This window comes from Balaenoptera musculus, chromosome 4, assembly GCF_009873245.2.
Source record: "Balaenoptera musculus isolate JJ_BM4_2016_0621 chromosome 4, mBalMus1.pri.v3, whole genome shotgun sequence".
NCBI classification, from domain to species: Eukaryota; Metazoa; Chordata; class Mammalia; order Artiodactyla; family Balaenopteridae; genus Balaenoptera; species Balaenoptera musculus.
The window spans coordinates 49,063,693-49,087,309 of record NC_045788.1 but is presented as its reverse complement, the minus strand read 5'-3'; the positions used below and the strand labels follow the sequence as shown (position 1 = coordinate 49,087,309).

At 39.7% G+C, this 23,617-nt stretch overlaps 1 protein-coding gene across 4 annotated transcripts in view; it reads left to right on the top strand.

The window, feature by feature from the left end:
* TNIK (TRAF2 and NCK interacting kinase) overlaps window positions 1-23,617 on the top strand; it is a 407,791-nt gene that overhangs the window by 340,874 nt on the left and 43,300 nt on the right. For 2 of the 4 annotated variants that reach the window (XM_036850971.1, XM_036850969.1), the window contains exons 16-21: window positions 1,717-1,881; window positions 10,304-10,543; window positions 12,984-13,090; window positions 19,778-19,941; window positions 21,977-22,074; window positions 22,949-22,972. In XM_036850971.1, coding sequence (XP_036706866.1) covers window positions 1,717-1,881; window positions 10,304-10,543; window positions 12,984-13,090; window positions 19,778-19,941; window positions 21,977-22,074; window positions 22,949-22,972 — 798 coding nt within the window. The remainder of the gene's footprint in view (window positions 1-1,716; window positions 1,882-10,303; window positions 10,544-12,983; window positions 13,091-19,777; window positions 19,942-21,976; window positions 22,075-22,948; window positions 22,973-23,617) is intronic. The other 2 variants (XM_036850972.1, XM_036850970.1) reach the window with 1 other exon arrangement.

Genomic DNA, 23,617 nt, shown 5'->3' with positions numbered 1-23,617 from the left:
ACTTTCTCTTCTTTGTGGTCTTATCTCAAGTCAGGCTTTGTTATTTCCTTTTGCTCAATGCAATAATAGCCCATTATTGCTGATGTAATACTTTGCACACATACACATACACAAAGTATACATGTTCTGGTTTATATTCCTGGCTTTTTGCAGCTAATCTTATTTGGTATGTGGTAAGCCTCTGGGACGTGGAATTTCAAAACCAAAGTCAACTAGATGCCAATTGTATGTACCCTGCACAGCCACGGTCAGGGAAGAGGTGTTCAAATTACCACTAAGTAGAGGCAAGAGGGTGGTTTTCTACACTATGGCACATCTTAACATGTTAACATGTTTGTAGTTGATTTGAGAGTTTTAAAAACAGACTTATTTTGTGTATGAGACTGAGTCTGCCTCTAGGAAGATTCAAAATAAGGTAGGGAGGATGGGAAAGAATAGCTCTTTTGAATTTTCCTTTCAAATCAGGAAGTAAAATGAATAAAAAAGCTCTTGGCTGTGACATACAAATATGTCTTGAGGACCTGCATGTGGGTTCCATGACAGGCTCTTGCAACACAAAGATAGTGAGTCGGCAGAAGAGAGTTAGGGGTCATCAGGGTGGGGTGCATTGCCCCCGTGAATTTGGAAATTACAACTGTCAAATTGACCCTAAAGAAATAAAGGGCAGGACAAGGTGGACCTGGAAGAAACGTGCTAGACCTCTTAAAGCTGTCGAAGATTTTAAATCATGTCTTGCAGTGTACATTTTGTTTATCTAAAATTTCCTTTAATTTGTCCTCTGCCACAGTCTGTCTGCAGCAAATAAGTTACCAAAGGTAACTTTTACCTGTAAAGAGAGCCTTCCCTGTAAAGCACTTCTGATCAGTTATCCCCTCTGGGCTGAGAGAGACTCTGCAGAAAGGGAATGACAAGGAAATGAAGTGTCCAGAAAGGAGAGAGGGCTGGAGGAGGGAGAGGAGAGGCGGAGTAGCAAGAATGAATGCCATGTGTGGAGAAACAGGCAGGAGGAGGGTAGAGGGAGGTAGTGGAGCCCAGGCTGGAATGGAAAGAAGGCGCTGGGACAGTGTATTCTAGGGAGCCGGGAGAGACACCTGAAAAGAAAGGGAGAAAAAGAGAGAAAAAGAAAATGATGCGGGAAGTCAGTTTAAGACAGGCCATGCTCATGGAGTGAGCTGCCTGAGAGGCCCACTTGCCTATGAGTAGGGCACGTAAAGAAATCAATGGCGCTCAGCTGATCCTCTTGCCAGCCCTCCTGTGTCCTTCCCTGCCCTGTCCCGTGAGTCAGCTCAAAGCTGTTTTCTATTTTCCCCAAGCAATCGTAATGCCCGCCGTAGTTACCTCTCTCCCTCACTGACCCCTGGCTTTGTGACCGATTAGCAGGACGGTGTTCCAACTAACGCACGATAAACTCTTAAGCAGATCCCGAATTCCTAGCCAACGGAATAGCACGAGATAATGGGTGATGGAAGGATGATGGCTTAAGCGTTCTGTGAGTTTTTCATGCTAGTAGTTACTCTGACAGAAAGAGCTTTTTGCAAATTTCTGATGCAGAGCAGATAGAGAGAGCTTCAGCCTTCTAAAGTGATTTGATCAGAGGGGTGCAAAATGGCTGTGCAGGTGACAACAGAAAATCCTAACTGGGAAGTAAATCAGCTTCCATCCATTGAGGCACTCTTTTTTCTTTCTTTCTTCTTTTCTCATTTTTTTGGCTTCTAGGTAGAAGAACGGTCAAGGCTCAACCGGCAGAGTTCACCTGCCATGCCTCACAAGGTTGCCAACAGGATATCAGACCCCAACCTGCCCCCACGGTCGGAGTCCTTCAGCATCAGTGGGGTTCAGCCTGCTCGGACACCCCCCATGCTCAGACCAGTAGATCCCCAGGTACATCCTTCCTTCATTCCGCTGGCTTTTTTCAACAGGTATACAGTAAAGTCGAATAAAAGCCCAGGGAATTGTAACACGGATTCAGGCATGGGTCCAGCCAAGTCATAGCTTTCAATATCAAATCTCTAGTAAGATAGGAGACCCCACTGAATGTGAAGGGCAGCAGAAGGAGTGAGAAAGAAAAAAGCACCATCCTTAACTTTAAGCCAACCACAAAGTCACTTCTTGGTCAATTGGCCTCTCTAGAGACCCGGAGGAGTTCCTGCCAGGTCAGAACGAGCATCCTTTTAGTTGTAATTACCAAAACTAAAATTTGTGTAGACCTTTCATACGTATAAACTATTATATTATCTTTTGTTCCTTGGGATTTTCGCATGAGCCTGAAACTGGAAAAATTAAATGGACTAGGTTAAGTAAAATTGTGTCTTCTAAGCCAGTGGTTTTCAAAGTGTGGTCACTGGGCCAGCAGCATAACATCACCCAGAAACTTGGTAGAAACGCAGATTCTGAGTCCCACCTCAGACCTACTGGTCAGCAGCTCTAGGGTTGGGGCCCGGCAGTCTGTGGTTTAATAGCCTCCAAGCGATTGTGATGCACTTTGAAGTTTGAGAACCATTGTTTTAAGCTATTTGGAAAAGAAAAGAAGATATCTCCACTTTTAGATAAGGAAGAAGTTTCTGGAAGTTTTAGAGGATTTTATATATACCAAAAATGAAATAGGAATTGAAATGAAGTATGAAATTTCATGAAAAATAAAGGTAATATAGATGTTTTCACCCAAATGTCTTAAACTTCCTCCAGGTATCCACCGGTGTTAACACTTCCACAGAATATTCTGAGGTCACCTTTGAAATATGTAATGCTATTTGAACTGGAGTTTAAGAGTAGATACAATCAAGGAGTCTTGGTTTTTAAGTTTACCTTTAGTATATGAGGTCCAAGATTTTTCAGTACCAGCCAGCTTGGCACTTGTTTTTTTATTTGTATATAATGAGTCCAGGCCTAACCTTCCATGGGGTACATTTTTTTTTTTTAATAGAAATCATGCCAATTATAAACCATGGTTATAAGCAGACTCAGTTTGCAAACATAACTGCTGCAAATTTCAAGGTTTTTTTAAATTAAATTAAATTTTTTTTTTACAGCAGGTTCTTATTAGTTATCCATTTTATACATATTAGTGTATACAGGTTAATCCCAATCTCCCAATTCATCCCACCACCACCATCCCCACCCCGCCGCTTTCCCCCCTTGGTGTCCATACGTTTTTCTCTACATCTGTGTCTCAATTTCTGCCCTGCAATCGGTTCATCTGTACCATTTTTCTAGGTTCCACATATATGCATTAATATACGATATTTGTTTTTCTCTTTCTGACTTATTTCACTCTGTATGACAGTCTCTAGATCCATTCACCTCTCTCCAAATGACCCAATTTCGTTCCTTTTTGTGGCTGAGTAATATTCCATTGTATATATGTGCCACTTCTTCTTTATCCATTTGTCTGTCAACGGGCATCTAGGTTGCTTCCATGACCTGGCTATTGAAAACAGTGCCGCAATGAACATTGGGGTGCATGTGTCTTTTTGAATTATGGTTTTCTCTGGGTATATGCCCAGTAGTGGGATGGCTGGGTCATATGGTAATTCTATTTTTAGTTTTTTAAGGAACCTCCATACTGTTCTCCATAGTGGCTGTATCAATTTACATTCCCACCAACAGTGCAAGAGGGTTCCCTTTGCTCCACACCCTCTCCAGCATTTGTTGTTTGTAGATTTTCTGATGATGCCCATTCTAACAGGTGTGAGGTGATACCTCATTGTAGTTTTGATTTTCATTTCTGTAATAATTAGTGATGGTGAGCAGCTTTTCATGTGCTTCTTGGCCATCTGTATGTCTTCTTTGGAGAAATGTCTATTTAGGTCTTCTGCCCATTTTTGGATTGGGTTGTTTGTTTTTTTAATATTGAGCTGCATGAGCTGTTTATATATTTTGGAGATTAATCCTTTGTCCATTGATTCGTTTGCAAATATTTTCTCCCATTCTGAGGGTTGTCTTTTCATCTTGTTTGTAGTTTCCTTTGCTTTGCAAAAGCTTTGAAGTTTCATTAGGTCCCATTTGTTTATTTTTGTTTTTATTTCCATTACTCTAGGAGGTGGATCAAAAAAGATCTTGCTGTGATTTATGTCAAAGTGTGTTCTTCCTATGTTTTCCTCTAAGAATCTTATAGTGTCCAGTCTTACATTTAGGTCTCTAATCCATTTTGAGTTTATTTTTGTGTATGGTGTTAAGGAGTGTTCTAATTTCATTCTTTTACATGTAGCTGTCCAGTTTTCCCAGCACCACTTATTGAAGAGACTGTCTTTTCTCCATTGTATATCTTTGCCTCCTTTGTCTTAGATTACTTGATCATAGGTGCTTGGGTTTATCTCTGGGCTTTCTATCCTGTTCCATTGATCTGTATTTCTGCTATTGTGCCAGTACCATATTGTCTTGATTACTGTAGCTTTGTAGTATAGTCTGAAGTCAGGGAGTCTGATTCCTCCAGCTCTGTTTTTTTCCCTCAAGACTGCTTTGGCTATTCGGGGTCTTTTGTGTCTCCATACAAATTTTAAGATTTTTTGTTCTAGTTCTGTAAAAAATGCCATTGGTAATTTGATAGGGATTGCATTGAACCTGTAGATTGCTTTGGGGAGTATAGTCATTTTCACAATATTGATTCTTCCAATCCAAGAACATGGTATATCTCTCCATCTGTTGGTATCATCTTTAATTTCTTTCATCAGTGTCTTATGGTTTTCTGCATACAGGTCTTTTGTCTCCCTAGGTAGGTTTATTCCTAGGTATTTTATTCTTTTTGTTGCAGTGGAAAATAGGAGTGTTTCCTTAATTTCTCTTTCAGATTTTTCATCATTAGTGTATAGGAATGTAAGAGATTTCTGTGCATTAATTTTGTATCCTGCAACTTTACCAAATTCATTGGTTAGCTCTAGTAGTTTTCTGGTGGCATCTTTACGATTCTCTATGTATAGTATCATGTCATCTGCAAACAGTGACAGTTTTACTTCTTCTTTTCCAGTTTATATTCCTTTTCTTTTTCTTCTCTGACTGCCGTGACTAGGACTTCCAAAACTATGTTGAATAATATTGGTGAGAGTGGACATCCTTGTCTTATTCCTGATCTTAGAGGAAATGCTTTCAGTTTTTCACCATTGAGAATGATGTTTGCTGTGGGTTTGTCATATATGGCTTTTATTATGTTGAGGTAGGTTCCCTCTATGCCCACTTTCTGGAGAGTTTTTATCAGAAATCGGTGTTGAATTTTGTCAAAAGCTTTTTCTGCATCTATTGAGATGATCACATGGTTTTTCTTCTTCAATTTGTTAATATGGTGTATCACATTGATCAATTTGCATATATTGAAGAATCCTTGCATCCCTGGGATAAATCCCACTTGATCGTAGTGTATGATTCTTTTAATGTGTTGTTGGATTCTGTTTGCTAGTATTTTGTTGAGGACTTTTGCATCTAAATTCATCAGTGATATTGGTCTGTAATTTTCTTTTTTTGTAGTATCTTTGTCTGGTTTTGATATCAGGGTGATGGTGGCCTCATAGAATGAGTTTGGGAGTGTTCCTTCCTCTGCAATTTTTTGGAAGAGTTTGAGAAGGATGGGTGTTATCTCTTCTCTAAATGTTTGATAGAATTCACCTGTGAAGCCATCTGGTCCTGCACTTTTATTTGTTGGAGGATTTTTAATCACAGTTTCAATTTCATTACTTGTGATTGGTCTGTTCATATTTTCTATTTCTTCCTGGTTCAGTCTTGGAAGGTTATACCTTTCTAAGAATTTGTCCATTTCTTCCAGGTTGTCCATTTTATTGGCATAGAGTTGCTTGTAGTAGTTTCTTAGGATGCTTTGTATTTCTGCGGTGTCTGTTGTAACTTCTCCTTTTTCATTTCTAATTTTATTGATTTGAGTCCTCTCCTTCTTTTTCTTGATGAGTCTGGCTAATGGTTTATCAATTTGGTTTATCTTCTCAAAGAAGCAGCTTTTAGTTTTATTGATCTTTGCTATTGTTTTCTTTGTTTCTATTTCATTTATTTCTCCTCTGATCTTTATGATTTCTTTCCTTCTGCTAACTTTGGGTTTTGTTTGTTCTTCTTTCTCTAGTTCCTTTAGGTGTAAGGTTAGATTGTTTATTTGAGATTTTTCTTGTTTCTTGAGGTAGGCTTGCATTGCTATAAACTTCCCTCTTAGAACTACTTTTGCTGCATCCCATAGGTTTTGGATCGTCGTGTTTTCATTGTCCTTTGTCTCTAGGTGTTTTTTGATTTCCTCTTTGATTTCTTCAGTGATCTTTTGGTTATTTAGTAACATATTGCTTAGCCTCCATGTGTTTGTGTTTTTTACGGTTTTTTTCCCTATAATTGATTTCTAATCTCATAGCATTGTGGTCAGAAAAGATGCTTGACATGATTTCAATTTTGTTAAGTTTACTGAGGCTTGATTTGTGACCCAAGATGTGATCTATCCTGGAGAATGTTCTGTGCGCACTAGAGAAGAAAGTGTAATCTGCTGTTTTTGGATGGAATGTCCTATAAATATCAATTAAACCTATCTGGTCTATTGTGTCATTTAAAGCTTGTGTTTCCTTATCAATTTTCTGTTTGGATGATCTGTCCATTGGTGTAAGTGAGGTGTTAAATTCCCTCACTGTTACTGTGTTACTGTTGATTTCCTCTTTTATGGCTGTTAGCAGTTGCCTTATGTATTGAGGTGCTCCTATGTTGGGTGCATATATATTTATAATTGCTATATCTTCTTCTTGGATTGATCCCTTGATCATTATGTAGTGTCCTTCTTTGTCTCTTGTAACATTCTTTATTTTAAAGTCTATTTTATCTGCTATGAGTATTGCTACTCCAGCTTTCTTTTAATTTCCATTTGCATTTAATATCTTTCCATCCCCTCACTTTCAGTCTGTATGTGTCCCTAGGTCTGAAGTGGGTCTCTTACAGACAGCATATATATGGGTCTTGTTTTTGTATCCATCCAGCGAGCCTGTGTCTTTTGGTTGGAACATTTAATCCATTCATGTTTAAGGTAATTATCGATGTGTATGTTCCTATTACCATATTCTTAATTGTTTTGGGTTTGTTTTTATAGGTCCTTTTCTTCTCTTGTGTTTCCCACTTAGAGAAGTTCCTTTAGCATTTGTTGTAGAGCTGGTTTGGTGGTGCTGAATTCTCTTAGCTTTTGCTTGTCTGTAAAGCTTTTGATTTCTCCATCGAATCTGAATGAGATCCTTGCCAGGTAGAGTAATCTTGGTTGTAGGTTCTTCCCTTTCATCACTTTAAATATGTCATGCCACTCCCTTCTGGCTTGTAGAGTTTCTGCTGAGAAATCAGCTGTTAACGTTACGGGAGTTCCCTTGTATGTTATTTTTCGTTTTTCCCTTGCTGCTTTCAATAATTTTCTTTGTCTTTAATCTTTGCCAATTTGATTACTATGTGTCTCGGTGTGTTTCTCCTTGGGTTTATCCTGTATGGGACTCTCTGCACTTCCTGGACTTGGGTGGCTATTTCCTTTCCCATGTTAGGGAAATTTTCAACTATAATCTCTTCAAATATTTGCTTGTGTCCTTCTGGGACCCCTATAATGTGAATGTTGTTGCGTTTAATGTTGTCCCAGAGGTCTCTTAGGCTCTCTTCATTTCTTTTCATTCTTTTTTCTTTATTCTGTTCCGCAGCAGTGAATTCCACCATTCTGTCTTCCAGGTCACTTATCCATTCTTCTGCCTCAGTTATTCTGCTATTGATTCCTTCTAGTGTATTTTTCATTTCAGTTATTGTATTGTTCATCTCTGTTTGTTCTTTAATTCTTCTAGATCTTTGTTAAACATTTCTTGCATCTTCTTGATCTTTGCCTCCATTCTTTTTCCAGGATGAGGTCCTGGATTATCTTCACTATCATTATTCTGAATGGAATTCTTTTTCTGGAAGGTTGCCTATCTGCACTTCATTTAGTTGTTTTTCTGGGGTTTTATCTTGTTCCTTCATCTGGTACATAGCCCTCTGCATTTTCATCTTGTCTGTCTTTCTGTGAATGTGGTTTTTGTTCCACAGGCTGCAAGAATGTAGTTCTTCTTGCTTCTGCTGTCTACCCTCTGGTGGATGAGGCTATCTAAGAGGCTTGTCCATGGGGTACATTTTTATAGAAACTTCTCTTTTAACACACAAACTTCCTCTTTAAAAAGCCCCTAACTTTGACCTTTTAGGGTACTTTTGCCCTGTAAAAGGGGGAAGTAGAGGGAAAACTTATGAAACTCTATTGAAGTGACTAGGAAATGAAAATGTAGGTATCCTGTGACAGCTAATTGGATTAAACATTCTTCAGGAGCTTCAATTATTGTTTTTATTTTGGGTGCTCTTTTAAAGTAGGTTTGTATTTTGTACTACATTTTTAAGAAGTTATTTTATTGAAGTATAGTTGATTTACAATGTTGTGTTAGTTTCTGTTTTACAGCAAAGTGATTCAGTTAAACATAAATATATTACATTCTTTTCATATTCTTTTCCATTATGGTTTATCACAGGATACTGAATATAGTTCCCTGTGCTATACAGTAGGACCTTGTTGTTTATCCATTCTATACATGATAGTTCGCATCTGTTACTCTCAAACTCCCAATCCGTTCCTTCCCCAACCCCCTCCGCCTTTACAACCACAAGTCTGTTCTCAATGTCTGTGAGTCTGTTTCATAGATAAGTTCATTTTTGTCATATTTTAGATTCCACATATAAGTGATACCTTATTGTATTTGTCTTTTTCTTTCTGACTTACTTCACTTTGTATGATAATCTCTGGGTCCATCTATGTTGCTGCAAATGGCAGTATTTCATTCTTTTTTATGGCTGAGTAATATTCCATTGTATATATGTACCACATCTTCTTTATCCATTCCTCTGTTGATGGACATTTAGGTTGCTTCCATGTCGTGGCTGTTGTAAACAGTGCTGCTGTGAACACTGGGGTGCATGTACTACACATTTGTAAGATAGGCTTTGTTTTCATATTAATACTTAATATATTGAATGATATTTACCCTTAATATAAATTTGATTGGTTACAGTTCTATTCTGGTTGAAGCATAACATTCCACTGAACTGGACTTTGAGAATTTCCTCTGAACCATAATGAATAACATGGCAGGTTTCAGACCCAGGATGGTCTGAAGAGGCTGGGACAGGGCTGCTCCAGGGATAAGACCTCAAGGGCAAGAGGAACGGAGCCAGGCTGGTGGAGGAGGGCTGTAGAAATGCTCCCCAGCAGTCTGGGCACTGAGATTTCAATCCAAAGAGGGTCTGGTAGGTCCCTTGTACAAAGCAGATACTAGATTAATGTTTGTGGAATTAACAGTTTAATTTAGAAAGTACTCTAGATGTTTTCCCAGCCAAGATTGACTGAGCACCTTCACATGCCAGGCACAGTGCTAGACTCTGAGATAGGAGGTCAGACATGGCTCTTGTCTCTGAGGAGCTTACCTATGAGATGGAGGGGGACTCAGGCTCACATGAGCACAAACAGTGAAGTGTGAACAGTGCTAATGGTAAAGGGTACTCTGAACTCTAGATGTTCATGATTTGTCTTAAAAAGCCACACTTCTGCCTAAAGACTACATTTCTTCCCTGCATGAACAACATCAACACATGCCAAACTGTGAGACTTCCACAACTCTAAAAGAAACGTCCTGGTGTCGAGAGATATATAATATCCTAGCTGGTAAGAGCCAGTTCACCAGAAAGCAGGATAGTGTAGCAGTTAGGCTGTGGGGTTACAATACCGGAACTACAATTAAGCGTATGTGTGGGTTACAATCCAGGCTCTGGCACATATTAACTGTGAAATCTAGGTTGTTACTTACCCTCTCTAATCCTTACATTCTCATGAGTAAAATGAGGAAAATAATTGTGTCCATCTCATGGTGGATTTAGTGAGTTCACAAGAAGTAAGATGTTCAGAGCAATTCTTGTGTCACAGAGCACTCTCTGAAGTCAAACTTAGGAGGTTGAAAGGAGGAAGTTTGTAGCATTAGAAGAGAAGTGCTCGTAAATATATTGTATTGCTGCTCAATAAATGTTCACTAAAAATCATTATCATGACACTTATTTCACTGACTTCTTAGCAGTCCCAAGTCAATCATTTAACTCTTTGCCAGGAACCCTGGTGCAGCCCTCCAGCTCTAAATGGGAAATTCAAGAGGGCTTTGAAAATCATGCTGCAGAGAACTGTGATGGGCTCTGTGTACTCCGGTTCTTTCTCCCTAAAATTTTATTTTCCCTTCCCCTGAGTGAGGTCCTAGCTGATCTGCTTTTTCTTCTAATAACACTGCTGTGATGTTGGTTTGATGCTTAGATCCCACATCTGGTAGCTGTGAAATCCCAGGGACCTGCCTTGACCGCCTCCCAATCGGTGCACGAGCAGCCCACGAAGGGCCTCTCTGGGTTTCAGGAGGCCCTGAACGTGAGCTCTCACCGTGTGGAGATGCCGCGCCAGAACTCGGATCCCACCTCTGAAAACCCACCTCTCCCCACTCGCATCGAGAAGTTTGACCGAAGCTCTTGGTTACGACAGGAAGAAGACATTCCACCAAAGGTAATATTACTGGGGTTTTTATCGACATCACTATCATCGTCATCATTGTTTGTTATTATTATTATTATTATTACTATTACTATTACTATTACTGTTATCATTGTTATTACCCCTGTTCCAGACCATTCATAGTATTGAAGAACCTGGCACCAAAGCACCGTCCCTTCTCACGTTTGTTTTGGTCCCTCCTCATTCCCAAGCTAAGACTTGGAGTGTCGTTTATCATTTCTGATCTCCATTTTCCCCAAAGAAATGGAGGCTCAGGTAGACTGAATGACTTGGAAGCATATATCCTGTATCCAGAGAACTCGCAACCCCAAGCATTCCAAACTGTTCTTTTAACTATCCATCTTAAGAAATAGAATAATATGGATATTTTCATCGATGACTTAATCTATGTCTAGACAAATTTAAAATTTCCAGATTAAAAAGTAAAGAATTTTTTTATTCCTATTTTTAATAACCCAAAGTGAAAACAGGTTTCAAATGTCCAGAAGATAGTAATGCTCTTAGAATATTTTAGTTGGTTCCACTTAAGGAAAGCTCCTTCTAGGCCAGGTTATAATTTAATTCCAGCCTTAATTGATTACTGAGGATTAAACTCTAGGGTAAAATGACCAGCCATTCCACTGGTTTGGTTTCATTTGTTTTGTTTTTGCCTATACCAAGTTGTTGTACATTCCAAAAAATGTCCTAAAACGTGGCCATGCATCTCACTACAGACAACCTGGAAATATCAAAATACTGTAGAAATTTTTGCATCAGATTCTTCCCAGTTCAGGATTCCCCTTTCTCCTGAACTCAGCGTAAGAGCTATGACAAATAGAATGTCCCGCAATTTCCGGAAATCGATGCCATTGTTGATTCCAGAAAAAAATAAGACCTTTTTACCCAATGATTTTCAAATATTTTTCCTCATCTTCCTCTCAGAAGGATATTATACCAGGATTTCCATTATTTTGAAAATGAAATTAGCTGATAATGGCTCTTTTGTTGTTGTTCTCATCTTGTGGAAGCAGAGATGCCATCAGAAGAAGTTATTTATGGAGCAGAGTTCAATCTGGAAAATAGGATGGGCAGAGGAGCAGACAGGAGAGCTGGGGAAACATTTGACATTATTGGTCCGCTCTCTAAAAACACGCAGGCACACACTTATAACTCTGGGAGAAAAAATTGAGACCAATACAAAGATTTTAGATTTTAATAATTCATTAGACTCTCTCTCTCTACAACTATTTCAGTTGACCAAGTGCAAAAGGAAAAATAGTGATAGTAATATTTAATTTGAGCAGGTGGGAACACTGATTTGGTTATTCTGCTTCACTTCACTGACTCATCTTTCTAGGTCTTTATCTTAAAATGTATTATAATAACCATTAAGATCCGTATTAGTGTTAAATATCATTTAATATACTAAACATAATATTAAAACAAAGCATAATTTAAAAATACCTAGTACAAAACATAAACCTACTTTAAAAGGGCCTCCAAAAATAAATAAAAGTTGAAGCAGCTGATGAATGTTTAGCCCAACCAGCTGTCACAGGAGATGTACATTTTCATTTCCTAGTCACTTTTCATAAAGTAAGTTTTTCCTCTACTCTCCCCTCATGTTGGACTCCTTTGGTACACTTACCAGTATTTGATTTCATTAGAAAATGTTTCATAACATGAGGCATACTTGAATTCTACCTTAGGCCCTGGACAGATAAGCTAATGATACGTTTTCCTACTGTACCTCGCAGTCTGACTGATATTCACATAGTTTTTTGAAGACCTTCTAGTATTTTCAGTATTAGTCCTGTTTTGTATTACGTTTGCAAATTGACCTTCCAAAGTTCAGAGTTGGCGGTTTGTTTTTAATTAGCAATTGCAAGTTGATTAGGAAGTGGAACCGTTCAGGATCTACTGCAGTAGTTTTTCTGAGCTCACTAACATGTGGCTTATGTCCTAAGTTCTAGCCTGATACCCTAATTTCTCACCAGATTTCATAATTTCCTTACCTGTTTATCAGTTGTATTGTGAGTTAAAAATGGAACTCGGTTTATCTGGATGTCTCATCAGATGCAATTTCCAATGATCAGCTGAGTTAATGATACCCCAGAGAAATTTCTGATATCCACCACTCTTGTGCAAACGAAGGAAATCAATTATTTTAGCCCAGTGAATCAAAATAATTCGCTTGGTCTGTTTCTAAATTTGTTTTTAAAATTGAGCACTTTGTACTCCCTAATGGTGGCTGAAATGTGCCTCATTGCCTTTCGTTTGATTTTGTTTAGGGAGTTAAATATTTCTTTGAGAAATGCAAGATGTTTCTTTCCTGTTTCTGATAGTTCTGTATCTCCTGGCAGATCTTAGGAAAGGAGTAGGCTGCTTTTCAGGCAGAACCCTGCGGAAGCTATTTTATGGAAAATATTTCTGAATTCTGGTTTTCTTTCAGGTGCCTCAAAGAACAACTTCTATATCCCCAGCATTAGCGAGAAAGAATTCTCCTGGAAATGGTAGTGCTCTAGGACCCAGACTAGGATCTCAACCCATCAGAGCAAGGTAAGGGAAGGAAGATGGGTAAGTTGAAGGGAGAAGTCCCCACCTACCATTGTCATTGTTGCTTTCCTAAAAAAATGTCTTTGTTCTTTTTTCACTTCAGAGGCATGTTGGCTGTCCACCCAGACTGTAAGCTTTGGTGGACCAGACACATGCCTTTTATTTCTGCAGTAGCCTTTCACAGAAATCAGTGTACAGTGAGGGCTCATGAATGAACGAGTCAATGAATCACAGAGTCAACGAATGAATCAGCCCAGAATCCAACCAGGTTTACCTTACTTGGCAGTTTTGTAAATGTGGGAGTAAGACTACACATAGAAGTCTGGGTGCAGCGCCCCTGACCGTTACTTCAGAGACCGTTTCATGAAGCCAGCCAAACAAAATGGCCTGATCTGAGATGATTTTAGCATCAGGTCAAGAAATGTGCCGTGGGAGCTATTGAGACAGTACAAAGTAATTGCCAAAGAAATGCTGTAGCCACCAGCTGCAGAACTTCCCTAGTTTGGCAAATTACAGAAGAACTAGTTCTCATGAGGAAATCACCTCTGGCATTAAGGAACGTCACTGAAATACTGTGATGTTCCCACTGTTGCTCTGTGCTCTCCTAGAATTTTCTACCAACCCTGTGTATTCCTACAATCAGGAAGTTGCATCCACCTACTGGTTGGTGTCGAGGTCTCAAGAGAAGAAGCTGGAAAATAAACAATATCCTTACAGTATCTGAGCAGATTTTATGTGGTAACAGATGCTGTTTGCTGCTATAGTTCATCAAGCTTCCCTCAGATTTTTCATGAAGAGTACACTCCTTTTTAGGATCAACTGAAATAGCAAATGGCCTCTGCTGAGACTATAAAAAGGAACTTGGGCAGGCTGTTTTATCCGTCTTCATTGTGTTCATAAGAGGACTCTTGCTAGTCAAAGAGAAGGAGAGGGGCTTCCCTGGTGGCACAGTGGTTGAGAATCTGCCTGCCAGTGCAGGGGCCATGGGTTTGAGCCCTGGTCTGGGAAGATCCCACATGCCGCGGAGCAACTGGGCCCGTGAGCCACAACTACTGAGCCTGCGCGTCTGGAGCCTGTGCTCCGCAACGAGAGAGGCCGCGACAGTGAGAGGCCCGCGCACCGCGATGAAGAGTGGCCCCCGCTTGCTGCAACTAGAGAACAGCCCTCGCACAGAAACAAAGACCCAACACAGCCAAAAATAAATAAATAAATAAAATAGGTTGCAGTTTAAAAAAAAAAAAGAGAGAAGGAGAGACTGAAAATGAAGGTTATGACTATTTGTACAGATCCTAAAATATGGAATGCTTTTGATCATAAAGCTTTCATTTTCCTCTTCCCATGAAAAGCCTTAGGAAGGGGTCAGTCCATAAATAAGATGGAACTGCACTAAAAACATTCATCCCTTGAGGGCAAAGAAGCTAGCTCATCTGAGTGGAGTTGCCAATGAGCAATTTTTGTCCAGTGACTCGTCAGGTTCACGCTGAGCTGGTGCTGTGAGCAGCTGAGGAAGCCTGGAGCAGACTGTGACCAGGGAGCCAAAGGAATGTCAGCCTGGATTGCCGGCCTGAACTTTAACAGTCCCCCTCTTCGAGCAGTGATAAGCCCCCAATTATCAGTACTTCTTGCTCATTTGAACCCTGCCTTCAAGGCTGTGTTCATTAGATCAGTTGTTTAGAATTTTAGTTGCTATAGATCAAGCATCATTTCAACTTTAAATCTTTTTCCCTCTCTCAACCATAAAGAAAGAGAACTGTCATTCTATAGCCAAATAAAAAGCAACTCTTTGTTCCCTCTGAAATGTTATTTTAATGACATTAAGGCCCTAAGATAACTGGTGTTTGATGGTCAGTGGTTTGCAAAACACGTGCTTTTCCCTTGGAACCTCTTAAACATTGTACTTTTTACAAAGAATGCAGACCTTGTGAAGACAGCTAATGTTTTTCTGCTTACAGAGAAGGTAGAGAGGAAGTGAGCTAAGAGGTAATAATTACTTACCTGCAATGAAAGTCAGAGGCATCGCAGGGGAGGATGGAGAATCCCTATCTCTGCCTTGTGGAACAATCTGCCCAGCAAGCCTGTCCCTTGCTGTCACGTATCTCTAAGTGACCAGCATTTAAGATGTGAATCAGACTTTGCAACTCTAGACTCGATTGCATTTTAAAACGTTTTGGGATTTGGTATACTTACTGTGCTAGAGATGGCTTTAGTTCACCTTTGTTGCATAATATAGCATGCCAAGACATAGTGGCCTGAGATAGTAACGATTTATTATTGCTCACGATTCTGTGGGTTGGCTGCAAAGTTGTTCCGCTGGTCTCACCTGGGCTCGCTTATGCAGCTGCACTGAGCTGATAGGTCAGCTGTATCATCACATGGTCTTCCATCCTGGGCTTCTTGACTGTTTGGTGATTTCAGGACAACATCCCAAGAGGGAAAGCCCCAATACACAAGCACTTTTGAAGCCTTTGCTTCTATCATCTTTACTGATGTCCCATTGGCAACCATAAGTCACACGGCCAAGCCCAGAGTCAGTGTGTAAAGGAAATACACAGGGGCACAGACAATGGGAGACGTGATTCACGGGCGGTGGGAGCGGAGTGGGAGGGAGGCTGTTACTGAACTTAGAGACTGTCTTATTTTCTATTGGTTCTAATAAAGTCCTCATAGTTATTTTTGTACCATTTGTCAGACAACTGCCCATCCGTAAAGCCATTTAAAAAAAGGGTTGCTTTTAAATATTTTGTCCTTTGCAATACTGTATAGACTCCCAAATGCCTTATACTGCCTTAAATGTCAAGGTGAACAGTTGAGTTTAAATCATGATTTGATTTGTTCATTTTTTAAATTTCTGCTTTAAAACCTTCCATGCACTTTAACATTTAACTTTGATTCATGTGTTCTTTTAAAGCACATTAAAATTTGATTAGACAAGTACAGAGTATGAAAAGATTTAAATTAATCCAGTAACACCCAGTCAAAACCCAATGACTAAATGCTTAATTTCAAAAAATAATTCTCCATCCCATCCCAAACCTGTCTTCTTATGGCTTGTTTGTTCTCATTTGCTATGTCATCAAAGAACAAAGTAAAATGAATTTTGGTGGGCAGCCAGTTAATTATAGACTTGGCCCTAGTATTTAGGCCAAGAAATCACTTTGTAGTCCTAATTTTCTGTTTTGACTTTTTTATATGACTCAAGTAAATGGAATAATTTTCACTTTACTGTGTGTTTTATAGACCAAACAGCATTCTCTGCAGGATGGCAAATGTCTGAGCTAAAAGTTAGCATTTAAAGAAATCTATATGAATGTTTTCACGTTTTTACACATTTGGATCTGAGTAGGCTCAGTTAATATATGAACAAGGAAAATCTGTTATTTCATGGAATTCTTCTGAAATTGATCCCCTCTAAGAGCATTTATCTCAGCCCCCTTGGCCCCTAGGCCAGACTAAATTACAACATAATAAGGAAGAGAAAAATATGAACAGTGTGACATTTTCTCAAAACACTCATATTTTACCAAAAAAGCAAATAAGGTAGGAACGCATTTTAAAGGTTTCCCTCTTTCTATGTGTGGTTACATAGAAACTAAACACTTCTTTGAGACTCCAGCAGCAAAAATAGCACCCTATTAAGATCGGCGCCCACACTGGTTAGCTCCAGTTGGAGGGGACTTGTACTAACAAGGCCCAGGTCGGGGATTTAATGCCCATGGGATCCAATTAACTTCACACTGAAAGAGGCCCTTGAGCCCCAGTCAGAGATGCAGGTTCTTCCCGGCTGGTTCTGCTGATGCCCAGGCCACTCTTCTATGCCAGGACAACCCTGGCCTGGGCCTTATCATCTAACATGGCAGCAGCCTCCTATCTGGTCAACCTGCCTCCGTCCTGACCAGTCATTCATAAGCCGGCCCTGGGAGGCCCATGTTCTCTGCCAGACTTTAAGGCCATTGCTGCATAAGCCGCCCATTTCTTCTGATGACCCACTCTCCCAGGGTTTCCTAACGCAGATTTGGTACCCAGTCAGGATGGCGTCCTCTTTACATCAACAAGCCCCAGGAAAACCCCAGTCAATGTCTGCTCACACTCTTCCCCCACCCCTCTGAAGCCTAATCAAGTCCTGTCTCCTTCCTGACACCACTGTTGACCGCTCCAGGCTGCATGCCTTGTTTCCTAAACTCCAACACCATTTGCAGATGCTCGCACAACGTATGGAGTTTTGCCTTGCTGGCTGTTGTCTCCACTGCACCTGTCTCATCTCTAGGATTATGTTGTACCTTGACCCTCTGCCCTGTGACCTGTACTCTCCTCCATCCCTCAAACTGGTCCACTGGTCTCACAAAGCAGGTATTTAATAGAAAGGTTTTGGTTAAATGATCAAAGGAGTGCTGTATTCGAGCAAAGAGCTGGATCCTGCTGCCACACGACAGCTGCCAGGGAAAATACTCAGAACTCACTGAACTGTATCCTCTTCATAGATTTTTTTTTTCATACAAAGAACACTACATTACATCTCCACAAAATGAGAGCAACCACCAAGAAACCCTAGTATGCCCATCACCCTTGACCCGTAATATAATTTTTAGAAAAAATATTTTTAGAATTTATTAATTATACATAAATAATTCTTGACCACTACTGTTTAATGAAAGAGGACAGTGGGGAAGAATTCATTATTTGGGAATGAAAGGAGATAGGATTGTTTCTTTTTGAAAAAAAAAATGAAAAATTTGAAAGGTGGCATATTGCAGAAGTATCACACATTTATCATTTTAGGTATTCTCCAAACAGGAGGGAGGGTATTTCCATTATGGATCCAAATCTATTTCAATCAATTAAATGCTAGCAGTTTTCACAAAAATAATTACTACTCAAAGGAGTGCCATAAAGATACCAAGAATTTTTTAAGTTTTCCTTAAGTTTACCAACACTCACTTCTGCAGTCAGTTTTACTGTTAGGTTGACTTAGCAACCCCTTTACCATAAAAAATTTAAGTGGTGAATATTGTCATAAATTCTACATTTGTATGATCAAAATTAATAAATTATGAGGACATATTTTATTTTCACATGTTTTCCAGGACCACCAGCATGTCTTCTAATAACCCAATATTTAAGAATTTTTGCAACTCGACCAAATATTTTCGCCAAATATGTTACTGCAAAGCAAGACTCTTGTGTTTTCAGAAAGAAATTATTTGCTTTTGTTGCTGCTTTAATGATGCCATTTTGTGGCCAGATTTTAACAGACCAAACTGCAAGTGTCTCAAGGGAAGGGACCGTATTATTTTCACATTTATACATGAAGCATCTGACACCCAACACAGTGCAGAGTACCTGTTACCCACTTGATACTCCTGAAATGGGCAGAGCAAAAGGAAAGCATAGAATTACATTTTTTTAATAACATCTTTATTGGAGTATAATTGCTTTACAATGGTGTGTTAGTTTCTGCTGTATAACAAAGTGAATCAGCTATATGTATACATATATCCCCGTATCTCCTCCCTCTCGCGTCTCCCTCCCACCCTCCCTATCCCACCCCTCTAGGTGGTCACAAACGACCGAGTTGATCTCCCTGTGCTATGCAGCTGCTTCCCACTAGCTATCTATTTTACATTTGGTAGTGTATATATGTCCATGCCACTCTCTCACTTCGTCCCAGCTTCCCCTTCCCCCTCCCCGTGTCCTCAAGTCCATTCTCTACATCTGCATCTTTATTCCTGTCCTGCCCCTAGGTTCTTCAGAACCTTTTTTTTTTTTTTTTATTCCATATATATGTGTTAGCATATGGTATTTGTTTTTCTCTTTCTGACTTACTTCACTTAATTTTTAAAAACTGCACTAAAACAACAAAATACAATTTTTTACAAATTAGTTAGCTGTTCATAATAAAGCCTGGTGAGAATTCAGTGAGATGGATCATCTCATGCAGTTCAGTGAAAACTGGCAGTATGTTTATACATTCACATACGTATATATGTGCACATACATACCTAAGTTCATGCCCTTCCACCCAAGAATTCCAGTTCTAGGAGAGATGTGATTGTGAATATTTGTATGCATCTAGATGGTTATTTCACTGTTATGTATAATAGCAATGTATCGGAAGCACCTAACAATAGAAGAATGGTTGAACTAATTTATCTATATAATGGAATACTATGCAGCTATTATTGTTTTTAGAAGCATAAGAAGCTGCTCACAATGCAGTCTATAGGGGAAAAAAGCAAGATGCAAAATTGAATATACAGTGTGCTTCCATACATACAAAAGAAGAAAGACTAGAAGATAATATTCCATCCAGTAAAATATAGTTGAATATCTCGATTCAGAGGTTGCATACATTGCTTCCCTATTTTTACCTTGTAATATTTTCAAGTGTTTTACAATGAGAATAGGAAAAGGGGTTTAAAAGAAAGCCTCCTTTGAAGATTCACCATTTCAGAGCTAATACGTTCGGTGTGATGACCCAAGAGTTAGGTCATGAGTTCTTCCCATCCAGATGCAGAATCTGGCCAGGAGCTCCACAGAGGATAGCATGACTATCATTACCATTGACCCCTGTAATGCAAGGTCATATAAGTACTCTCTTTACCCCTTTGTACTGGGAATGGGACTGGACTATGCTTGTGTCTACCAGAGCCAAGGTCTTGAGAGTGTAATCTCTGTGCTCTGCTGTCCATGCAGCAACCCTGACCTCCGGAGAACTGAGCCCATCGTGGAGAGCCCCTTGCAGAGGACCAGCAGTGGCAGTTCCTCCAGCTCCAGCACCCCTAGCTCCCAGCCCAGCTCCCAAGGTGGCTCTCAACCTGGGTCACAAGCAGGATCCAGCGAACGGACGAGGGTTCGAGGTAATGCTTTCCCCTACCTTTCCAGGACAGCATTCCCTGAGGAGGAGAGCCATGCACAGGGAATCAGATTACTTCCTGACTTCTGTGACTTCTGGTCCTGGCATGGCCACCACTGTGTGTTGCTGAAGAGCCGCTTAACTGCTCTCAGCCTCAGTCTCCTTAGGGGAGTGGACCACCATCCCCAGTTATATGTGTGACATCAGTGTAGACTAAATCCTTTCTAATTGCAGATACCGGTGTCCTCCAGGGAGATCACAGAATATTGGTCTTATTTGAAAATGTAGTCATCAGTCATCTGAATTTCCATTTCCATTTGATTGATTGGTTAGAGTTTCATGGACCCCCAAGTATCCTCTTCCCCTTGTGTCAACTGTGTTCAGAATACAAGGTATTTTTCAAAGGGAAAGTTAATAAAGGCTAATGTAGAATAAATATACACTTGAGAGAAGATATAAAATCTATGACTTAAAAAGTATACTTGACTCTTCTGGGTTTTCCTATTAGAGAGGTAAAAATTAGCCTCTCTGACCATTTAATTCAAGTCATTCTTCATTGCTTAGTTTTCATTAATGAGGAAGCTTGTGAAAAACATTAATGTGTCCAGCTAATTATACATGATAACCTATTGTTTATAGCTAATCAAAATGTACTCTTTCTGCATAATCTTCTTCAGAAGATAATTTTGCCTCCAAGTAATAAAGACCGGGATTTTTTTTAAGTGCAATTTGGAAAACACTTATAAATTACTCTTCCTAATGAAAACCACCAGTTCTTTATTCTCTCTTAGCCTCTTCATTAGACACAATCATACTTTACCTCCTAATATTTCTTTGAGTAAACTCACTGTACGTCCGTTTTGGAAAGGTCGATGTCAGACGTGCAATGCTTGTGTCTATGAATTGGGATAGGGACTGGCCTGCGGCTGTCCCATGTGCAATCTTCTGACATCAGTGGCACCACCCAGAGCCATGTATACTTTTGTTGCCTTGATCCAGATGTAAAGTTACTGACTTTGGAAAACTGCCATTCCCTTACCTTTTTTCTATTCATAAGCAACTTAATTTGCTTAGTTACAGCAAGTGCTAAAGAAAACCAAACTTAGGTAGACCATTTTAATTCTCTGATCTGGTTCAGGTTTAATTCTTATCTTCTTTCCTGTGGCCTTTGGTTTTTCTGGGTTAAAAGCACTCATATCCCTGGTGTATCCCTACCCAGGAAAGACCACTTTGAAACCAAACAAAGGAATCTCTCCCACCTTAGATTGCTTCTTCTCTACCTATAAGCTCATAGATCGGAGGGATGCTCTTCACTTGTAGCTGTCAGTCAGCCCTCCCCCAGCTCTTGCTCTATAACCTCTCTTCTAGGGCCCTTCCCCTTTATCACCAACACTCTCCTTCCTGCCCTCACCCTAGACAACTCCCCTTTCCTCCCCCCATTTAAAAATCGTTCCTCCAAATAAAACAGGTTTCTATTTTTTTCTACAACATTTTGTCAGAAAAACTTATCCCGATGGGTAAGTGGTAAAAGAAGAAATCAAACATAGAATGCTAACTCAGAGGCTGGTTTAGTATAATAACTGAGAATAGGACTTTGAGAAATCAGACAGAATCCCAGGTCTGCGTATAACTTCAGTGTAACCTTAGGCTAGTTGTGTCATCTCTCTAAGTCTGTGTTCAACTGTCATACAGGAAAACAGTGCCACGTCATTGGGTTGGAGCAAGGATTCAATGAGACAATTGACATAGAAAGCGTTTAGCACTAAGCCTGACACAAAATTAGTGCTCAGTAAATGGCGGTGCTGGCTAGTTTTTCTTATTATTACCAGTGACCTCCAGGTTATAAGACTAAATGTGTATGGCTGATTTTGTTTGCCTGAACATTGACTGTTTTTTCACGGATGTGCTTGAGGATTTGCTTAAGTGAATGAGGTGTCCGCTGAGTCATTTCCAAGGCTGACTCACCACAGAACTCCAGAACTTGAGCCAGCACCTTCTGACGGTCTTTATCTTTCTTGGCCCTCTGTTTTTTCCTCTAGCCAACAGTAAGTCGGAAGGATCACCTGTGCTCCCCCATGAGCCTTCCAAAGTGAAACCTGAAGAATCCAGGGAAATTACCCGACCTAGTCGACCGGCTGTGAGTGCTTTTCTCTCAAACCGTTTTGAACTCTTTTAATTTCCCAGAGAACCCGCAGGATAAAGTAGTTGGGGATGCACTCATGACTATGAAACAAAAAATGTTGCGATTAATAAGAACGGATGCTAGAAGCATCTGGAAGGAAGTCATACCTGATTAGGAAAGAAATGAACAGATCTTGGATTGCTTATCTGCCTTTGGTTATTTTGCTGATCTTTAGCACTATGTTACAGAATAAAACAGGAAGAGAAATAACTCACATTATTCCATAATTTCTACTCAGCAGCTTTAGCAAAAACATGTTGAAAGTAACAATTAAGAATATTTGGGCACTTTCTATGGATTTCTCTTGTATATTCTGGCCTTTTCCTATATTATTTTCCACATGAATTAATATTACAATTTTTCTGCTGCATTTCTGCCGCTCTAGGACTGTATTTTCTAGACCAAAACTTGATAAGCATGGTCTGATAGGGGGCTGACAACCTGAAATCTAGCTTCATTGCTGTAACACGTCAGACCCCAAATAGCCTTAAAGAAAGAAATAAGAGCATAGAAGCTGAAATTTGAAAGTTGGAAATTATTTGGAATGAGTTATTATCCACTTATTTTATTTAAATTTTCCAAGAATCTTTTCTGTGAAATGGATGTGAAGATGTTTTCGTTTACTTTATTTTTTTACATTTTAAAGTAAGGAAGTACAGTGAGGGTAACAATGAAGGGCATTCACACCATTCTGGGTTGAGGTTCTTCTTGCCCTTTTGCATTTATCAGTTGTGTACTAACAATTTCCATTTTGTGTCTAACCTGCTGCCTTTCTTCCGGCTTTTCCCCCTCCCGTGGATTCTTCTGGATTGGTTTCCTCTTATCTCAGAGCTATAAGAAAGCTATAGACGAGGTTAGTATTACCTTTGCTTGGTCATGCTTTCACAAGATGTAAATATAAACTGACTTCCTGAGGCTGATATTCAGAAAGGCGGCCAATTGGATCACAGATTAAAGTTCATTCCTTTGGAGTGATCTGCTGGGAGGAGAGCCCTTTCACAGACGCCAGCCTGAGCCCCTCAGACACTGTGTATAGCTCCAGAGACCTTCCTTCTAGCCAAAATGTCACTTTTCCAATGTTCCAGTCTAGCTAAAAATAAGCATCGGTGCTTTGTTATTGGCACAGTTTCTCATTCTAGTATCTTCCAGTAGCAAAACCTGAGCTTTTAACCTGCACTCGCCAGCCTTGCTAGGGGATGGCAGTTTTACTAACAAAGAAAAGAGACATCATTCTAGGGTCGTCCAAATTTATAGTGTGTGATTTGTGAACAAGGAGTTACCGGGTATTGTTAGATTAATTTGTGGGACATTAACTACAGCATCAGCAGCAACATCAGCTTTAGTTAATGAATCCTGGCGAGTTAAGTAACTTTATTTCCTTATCTGTGGTGACATTTTTCCATTAGAAAAATATATGGCTTTGCCAATCTTAAGTAGCTTGCTAAGAAGGATGACTGCCTCACTGCTCTTTGTCAGACCTGCGTGAATACAGCATAGT